This window comes from Azolla caroliniana, unplaced genomic scaffold (genome assembly GCF_043228905.1).
Source record: "Azolla caroliniana isolate FFs.n. ecotype wild unplaced genomic scaffold, voAzoCaro1.0.p SCAF_10, whole genome shotgun sequence".
In the NCBI taxonomy this organism is placed as follows: domain Eukaryota; kingdom Viridiplantae; phylum Streptophyta; class Polypodiopsida; order Salviniales; family Salviniaceae; genus Azolla; species Azolla caroliniana.
In genome coordinates this window covers 18,803,543-18,812,191 of record NW_028230445.1, presented here as the reverse complement: position 1 = coordinate 18,812,191, position 8,649 = coordinate 18,803,543, and the positions used below count along the sequence as shown (strand labels likewise).

The 8,649-nt window shown below is 36.9% G+C and overlaps 1 protein-coding gene across 1 annotated transcript; it reads left to right on the top strand.

Moving 5' to 3' along the window:
* The first annotated feature begins 5,327 nt into the window (after nucleotides 1–5,327).
* On the top strand, nucleotides 5,328–8,618 carry LOC147859352 (pentatricopeptide repeat-containing protein At2g39620-like). The gene is made up of 3 exons (XM_087326304.1): nucleotides 5,328–8,145; nucleotides 8,261–8,360; nucleotides 8,474–8,618. Exons 1-3 carry the CDS (start codon nucleotides 5,328–5,330, stop codon nucleotides 8,616–8,618), a joined length of 3,063 nt encoding a protein of 1,020 aa, XP_087182430.1.
* Nucleotides 8,619–8,649: the final 31 nt, after the last annotated feature.

The following is an 8,649-nucleotide window of genomic DNA, read 5'->3' as shown; positions in this document are numbered from 1 at the left end:
CACCTTGTGCAATTATATCGGTCATCAGTATGTGCCATAGTATATTCTGCATTCCAAAGACAACAAATATAGATGCTGCGTATTATACTTGTAATGTCTGATATGATGGTAATATTAAATTTTACTCGGGTATGGTCTAATATCATCGATGCCCTTTGTATATTCGAGAATAACAGTTGTAATAATTAGCTTCCAGAGGTTTTAACCTTTATATCGATAATGAAAGAGTATATTCCTAAAGTTATTTCTAGTTCAATAATAACCTTAGATTTGTTGACTATTAATTGGCTTTTTTGTTTTTACGGAAGGGAAACAAACACTAGATAATTACAAATGTTAGCATGGACATTGTTGAATGTTACGAGTGTAGAGATGATATGAGGTGATGATATACAAGAGCTACTCTTCATGGTAAACTACCCAACCCCCCCCCCCCCCCCCCTCCAAAGGTAACATGTTTATGATAATCCTTCTTTACAATAATCAGACATTCACATGTTTTGTTTGGAAATCTCTCCTCAATGATACACGAGCAAAGTTATAGCATGTACATAGCATCCATAAGCTACACGTAAATAGAACATGTGCACTCAGACTAACACCATAGCCCAAGAATAATGGAAACGGAATACATTTTGTGTAGGCAATCGAATAAGTGTACAACATTTTCTAACAACTTGAAAATGATGTACATAAAACAAAAAGCACTCTAGGATTTTGGATCGTAAAGGTACTCTTGATACATTCCATCTAAATTTGTAAGATATTTTGTGTTTAGGGATTTTGGAACAATGAAGTTAACAATAAGTGCATTCATACACAACGAAGACTTCATATTGTTTATGTAATTGAATGAACAATGCTTTTGATTTCACAAACTTATAATGTGTACTTGATGTACAAACTAGCTTTTAATTCAAATCATTTAGATTTCTTAAAATATACAACTCAAATGGCTTTGGACTTGATTCCAATGTTGACAAGATGAGTTAGTGACATTGTATATGCTTGTTATGAGGGAGTTTTAAATTGTAGTGCATACATGATAATGGACACGTACATGTTGTCGTAACTATTTGTGTAAATAGTTAAAATGGCTAGGTTAACCCTAAAATGTATCATAAATATGTATACTTCTAAATTCTCATTATTTGTGTATGCTAACAATGTTTTACTCACGCTAAAAAATAATGAACTTTGACCGCTCTCAAAGTTGTGTTCAAGGTAGCATCAGTTATGGAAGCTCATATGGGTTCTAACCCTCAACAGAAATCATGTTATGACCAAGATATGTCCACTTGGGTCTGCCAGGTACCAAGGGGTTGAATCTCCAACGAGGGGATTGCATAGGTTAATTAGGATATGTATATGTTAATTAATCAAACCCTACTATAATTGATGAGGAGGTTATGCCGCTCAAACATAGATGACGTATTAGCCAATCACTCACAGGAGAAAGTTAAAGAGGGTGTTAAACGAAAAAATGGTAGCAACAACACTCGATTGGAAATTGTAGCTTACTCTTCTTTGTTGCATTATGCCTTATAAATAGAGTACTTCTCTTTTTCCTACTTAATTCTATTTACATATCGACCATGCACTAATAGATCCCATAATAGTTATGTTTTATGGAAATATTATAGGCTATATCTCATGATTCCCAAAATGTCCTTTCGTTTGTATATTTGTGATAAATTATCTTATCAAATGTCTTGTATTGTTTCACCATAATTATGTGCTCCCATTCTAAATAGGCCAACATGTTTCACACTCTAGACATGAAGCCATACATACTAATACAAAATTCACCTCATCAAAACATGCACACTAGACCCTAAATGACATGTCAATCCAACAATAGGTACTTCATTACTCTTAGTTGAGTTTGAGCTCTACCATGATACCAATGTTATCATAAAAAACGTTTTCATCGCCATTTGTTCTTGTCTTGTTAACGTCCAACTTCATATTGATAAGCATGTCCATTTCTTAAATCCACCTAGAAGTGATTTTCAATCACATTTTGTTTATCCCTTTGCAATAACAATTCGACCTTAACCTTATCGATACAACTCATTCCATACAAAATGGTTCCATTTATTAAAAGGTTGCACAATCAACACAATTGCATTTTGAATGGGTACAGTTTCACAGAAAAGGTAACTCTTGGTATATTCCTTTTGATTTTGTAAAAGGAGGCACATATTTCACCATATTCCCTAGTCTATTGCAGAATACAAGATTAAAAAGCTAAAAGAAAACTTGAACCTAACTTTATGCATGTTGTAATGAATCCTTGTGTTAATTTTTTTTGGCTATATTATGATTGTTACCAAAATAACACATTTGAAGGGAAGGCATAGGTTTTTGGTTTTCTTTTCAAATAAGAGTAGCCAAGCATATTAGCGATCGTTTCCCAATGTAAAGTACAACGATGATGGTTGTCGATATATTGTGAATGTTTTCCTACTACATATCTATTAACTAATTTTCGCTTGCCACCAAATAGCTTTACACATAAAATCTCCACTCTAGTGAGAACATACTAATGCTATGGTTAGGTATAGAATGTTGTAGAGCTAAATTTACCCCATATAGTGGAAAGGGTGTAGTTGCAAGACTATCACGATATTGACATACTCCATGCAGTTTCAATCTAAAAAAGCCATTCACAAGTGTTTTACTCGCAATAAAGTGAGATATTTTACACGATTAAGCTTCTTGATGAATGAGACACTTCAAAATAGAATTAGATGATAGTAAAAAGGCTAGCTGCCAAATATAGTTGGTAAAAAAGGCAAGAATGTCGATCTCTTTCTTGTTGTAGCTAAATTGTATATGGAGAATCAAACATACATGTGATAAAATGAAATAGTTGATCTCTTGATTGAATGATATCATAAAAAAGAAGCATGCGATTTTAACCTTAAAAACAAGTCATTGTTTTGGTGTACATATGTAAAATAGTATATTATTAAAATTTTGTACTTGTATCAATGTCATATAAAGGTACTGGTAGTAATGGATTATTTCTCCCATATATGAACACTTAATTGAATTGAAACAAGTGGCAACCTCACAAGTTACAATATGTGTATACTTCCATGAAATATTATGTGTGTTTTCAAAATGAAACTCCAAGAGTACTATTTTCATTTTTTCATTGTAATTTCTGTCTCTATTATTTTTGTTTGTAAAATTGTGTGAATGCAAGTGTGCTTATGCGGAACCACTAGGGTTTTGAACTAAGAGAGGGATGAATGAAAGGCAAAATATCATGAGATTTAGGTAGAAATTATTGTGACAAGGCCGAAACTATTAAGTTCACTAATATTAAGTGATTTCTGCCCCCAACTCTATTTTAGAGTTAAGTGGACAAGTGATCGACAAATCGAATAATAAATTTGATTACAAATATATTATTACAACAAGAGGTGACATAAAACATCAAGTAGGTTGTCACCCTTGAGTAGAACAAGAAAATAAAGAGAATCATTGAAGAGGATGATAAAAAACTTGTTGAAGATTATGCCTTATAGGAGAGTCAAGATGAACTATTGATTGTGATTTGTAATGATTAATATGATTTGAGAATCCTTTAAAAGATGATCACCCTAATATAAGATGAACCCTAGTCGAAGAACATGAATATCCTTGTTGAAGATGAAGAAGAAGACGAGTGATTTTAGTTGTAGAAAAAGAAGATCACCCAAGTAGAAGATGAATTCTTGTAGTTGTAGAAGAAGACAAAGAAATCTTTGTTGGTGAAGAAGATCACCCAAGAACCAAAAATTCAAACAAACTCCTCTTCTCTAATGTGGGTATTTTGAGAGAGCTTGAAAGCTCACAAAGCTCTATGTTGAGCGAGCAAGCTCAACCGGATCCGGATCGGGGAGCTGGATTCAAGTGGGAACCGGAAGCCTAGTAGTAGCCTAGACTACTAGGTAATCATTGTCTCGCAGTTAGTGTCAGTCGCACGTGTGAGCATTGAAGTACCTATCAGTACTTCTATCAGTCCTTTATGGACTTGTATAAATAGTGTTGTTTAGCACGTTGTATGTACAGAGTTTTAGAGTTAACTTTTTGAATATAGTTTTATGTTCTGCTCTCTCTATCTCCGTTGTGTTTGAAGCTTTTCCATTAAACCTTCGTCTCATTTTTTGTTGCTATCCGGCTGAGCCGGTTCTGTCTTACTTTTCCACACACTAACATTCACACTCCAGTTATCCTCGTCATATACAAAAGTTCCTATATAAAATGTATTTTCCCTTAAATGTGCAAATATGCAAATTCCTCTATGTTTTTAAAGACATTCCAACGAGTCAAATGTTGAGAGACACAGACAAGCTAAAGCGAGATGCAAAGAAAATGATGTTTATGATGGCAACGAAAGATATTGATGACAATGATGGTTCTTTTCCCTTTTGAATACGCACCCTCACAATCAATACACGTGGTTAGGTTGATCCATAGTGCAGTCAATGTGTTAAAAGCATCACACCATCTTAATGGGCTTTTACCTTTGTTGTAACCTATTGGATCATCAAGATCAAGTTTACTCAGTTTAAATCCTCACATTCATACATGTTTGTTACACCAATAAATAACACTTCTCTAAGACTACATGCTAGATCTTGTGTGATGGATATGATCGTATCAAACCAGTGACCCCATAGTCTGCGAAAACAATTTCTGTCAATTATATAGATCTCTACGTGCATTGGATTAATGGCCTCGGAAGTCTCTAGACATTATCCTTTCGGATGTGCCGAACTTTATGGCCACATGCATGGTCTCCCCGAACAACTTCCTTTAGTTCGATAGACCTGGGTGAGTCTCCATAACAATTAGTTATGGGTCAGAATCTAGACGGATCTTCTAGGTCGAAGAGATCTTAGGGCATCGGACTAATGACCTAGTGGTCTCCAAACAATTTACTTGTAGTTGGATCAGTCCGTTGTGCAGAATGACAATCCATGTCAACTATGCCCCCAATTCAGACCACATTTGCAATGAGTTATGGAGAAAGAGCTAGAAAGAGAGATATGGACAAAAATGAGGAGTATATATTGGTCCATATGTTCAATCCATCAGAGTTAAGTTAAGCAAGGTTGCAAGCACATAGCTTTCTCTGCCCCTGTTTTTGATTGAAGATGATTGATGTTTGATGATGATGAGACAGAATGAATGAATATGCTTCCACAACTTAAGTTTTAACCATCATCATAAGTAGCTCTCTCTGACTCTGTTTTGACTGCCCATGGTTGATGCTTGATGATGATGAGACAGAATGAATATGATTTTACAACTTAACCTCATCATAATTCATGCCTCCTCCCATCCATCCCGTCCCCGAGGATGTGGCATGGATCTTGAAGAATTATCTCAACAACAACAAGGACATAGCACTGCCTCAAACCCTAACCCTCCATTCTTACATCCGATCCATTGGTCTCCAGTCCCATCCGACAGTTGGCAATCTCATCGTTTCTGTTCTCACAAGACCATATAACGGGCAGTGTACGATCTCCCTTGCCCATCAAGTCTTTAATAACCTAACACAAAAGCATCAAATTACATGCGATTCTCTCATCATAGGCCATGCCAATTGTGGAGAGTTCCAGAATGCTCTCTCCCTTTACCAAACATTAGTGGCAGACAAGCTGATTCATCCTTCACATACAAGTGAGTATGCTTTCGTGGCTTTACTCAAGTCTTGTATAGCTCTTAAGGATTTGAACAGCGGTTGTCGATTGCACGCCGATATCATAGAACTCAACCTGCTGCATAAGGATGTATTCATTGGATCCACATTGGTGGACATGTATGCCAAATTGGGTTGTCTGGAAAGAGCAAAGGACGTGTTCAACACACTTTGTGTTCGGAACATGGTTTCTTGGACAACGATGATATCGGCCTTTCTACAATATGGGTGTGATGAGGAGGCTCTCTTTTGCTTGGCCCAAATGCAAGAGCAAGGCATTTCTCCGAGTGAAGTTACATATATCTGTACCTTGAAAGCATGTGCAAATACAAACTCCCGAGACAGAGGCCACAAGATACATGCTGACATTGTGAAAAAGGGTTATGAAAATGATGCTTTTATTGGCAGCACTCTCATTGATTTCTATACAAAATGTGGCTTTCTTGTGGAAGCAATAGAAATTTTTAACAAGATCTCACTTAAAGATGTGGTATTGTGGACATCATTGATCACTGGGTATATAGAAGTGGGGTGTGCGGGGAAAGCACTTGACAATTTCGAGCAAATGCAAGAGGAGGGCATCCCTCCAAATAGCACTGCATTTGTTGCAGGATTGAAATCATGTGGTTATATTAGAGACCTAGATAAGGGCACAAGAATGTATTCAGACATTATAAGGAAGGGAATGGACAAAGAAGTCTATGTTGCTAATACCTTAATTGATATGTATGGAAAATGTGGTTCAGTCATCACAGCCCAACATGTGTTTGATAAACTTGTGATTCCAGACATAGTTTCATGGAACGTGTTAATGGCGGGCTATGTGGAGAATGGGCAACCAGAAAAAGCTCTGGAGTGCTTTCATCACCTTAAGCACAAGAATATGTCTCCAACTTTTGTTACCTTTGTGTGGTGCATGAAAGCATGTGGTAATCTAGGAGCCTCTGCCAGAATTTATGAATTACATGCTGACATAATCAAGATTGGAATTGAAGAAAACCCATTTATAGGAAGTACTTTGATCGATGGATATGTGAAGTATGGTTCAATTACTGAAGCTCATAAAGTGTTTGATGACCTCTCCCTTCAGACAATAGTCTCAGTCAATGTGTTAATTGCAGGATATACTGAACATGGCCATGAGGAGAAAGCATTGAGCTATGTTGAGCAATTTATAAATGAGTATGTTCTACTGGACGTGGTTACACTTTTGTGCAGCTTAAAAGCATGCCGCAATATAGCAGCGACAACTAAAGGGCAAGGGATGCATGTATGGTCTGTGAAGATGGGTTTGGAGAAAGATTATGACATTTCAAACACTCTGATCGACATGTACTCGAAATGTGGCTTACTTAGAGAAGCACAAACTGTCCTTATGGGCATGCCATCTCGAGATGTGTTCTCATGGACAGCATTGATCATGGGATATGCCGAAGATGGGCAAGGTGACAATGCATTGATTGGTTTAGAAGAGATGCGGAGTGAAGGTATCTGTCTGGATGCAGTTATGCTTGTTTGTGCCCTGACAGCCTGTAGCAGCATAAAGGCAACGGAAAATGGTCAAAAACTACACAAGGACATCATATGTAAGGGTCTAGAACAAGAAAATTTGGTTGGTAACACATTAATTGATATGTATGCTAAATTTGGTTGGCTTACAGAAGCGGATGAAGTGTTCAACAAACTCCGAGACTTGGATGTGGTGTCATGGAATGCGTTGATTGCAGGATATGCAAGTGATGATGATTGTTATGAAGAAGCACTTGTATTCTTTGAAACCATGGAAAATGAGGGATTCTCAGCTGATGCCATCACATTAGTTTCTTGTCTTATAGCTTGTAGTAACATGGGAAGCATAGACAGGGGTCAAGAAATCCATGCAAAGATTGTTGAAAAGGGGTTTTCAGACAAAGATGCTTTCATAGGCAGCAGCATAGTCAACATGTACACAAATTTTGGCTTGCTTCTCGATGCACAAAATGTATTTGACGAGCTCTTAGAACCTTCTCTAGTCATATGGAATACACTTATTGGGGGGTATGCGCAACTCGGAGCATACGAAACCGGTTTATATATCTATGAAAGAATGATGGGGCAAGGTATACAAGGAGATGAGGTGACATTTGTTAGTATTCTGAATGCATGTAGTAATGCAGGGAAAATCGAGGATGGCCAGAGTTTCTTCAAGTCCATGATTGAACATTGTTGTGATAATTTAATGGTGACTCCTGAACACCATGCTTGTATGGTCGATATTCTTAGTCGTGCAGGGTGCATTGACATGGCTGCAGCAATGCTTGAGAAGATGCCATTCCAACCTGGTATTGTGTTGTGGCTCACACTGTTAGGTTCTTGTAGAAAATGGAGTAATATCAAGCATGGAAAACATGCCTTCAAACATGCAATACAATTAGTTGAGAAGGATGCAGCACCCTATGTTTGTATGTTCAACATTTATGCAGATGCCGATGCTGCAATATGAAGGCATGCTAAAAGATGTGCCATCAAGACTGGCGAACTCCAAAAGTGCAATCATTACCCATAATTGAATTTCAGGTCTGAGAGCAAGACAAAATGAGGCTATTTTCCATGTGCATTATATTTCTCAGGACAAAACTCTGAAATGCCTTGTGTCACCAGATACAGCACAGAAACTGTAGGATTAACACCCAATCAGTTGTGGTCTGGAAATACGTTCATAATCAAAGAAAATAAAAATGTGCAAACACACCTCTCAAGGTACTACACTGTTGATAAATTGGGTTCTAGGGCTCTAGTCCAGCAATGGGTGTATCATATGCACAGATTCAAGAAGGAACAGCAAGTACAGATTCAAGCTGAATTAACATCCCAATCTAAGTGTAAACAAATAGATTTTATTGCTGGCAATTTCAGCAAACCAAAGCTTTTATAGTGGACATTAACTACTTTTGGTAAAATTCATT

Coding starts and splice junctions, on each gene's coding strand:
- LOC147859352 (XM_087326304.1), top strand. CDS start 5,328: ATGCCTCCTCCCATCCATCCCGTCCCCGAGGATGTGGCATGGATCTTG. Junction 8,146..8,260: donor GGATGCAGCACCCTATGTTT/GTATGTTCAACA, acceptor ATTGAATTTCAG/GTCTGAGAGCAAGACAAAAT. Junction 8,361..8,473: donor CCAGATACAGCACAGAAACT/GTAGGATTAACA, acceptor ATTGGGTTCTAG/GGCTCTAGTCCAGCAATGGG.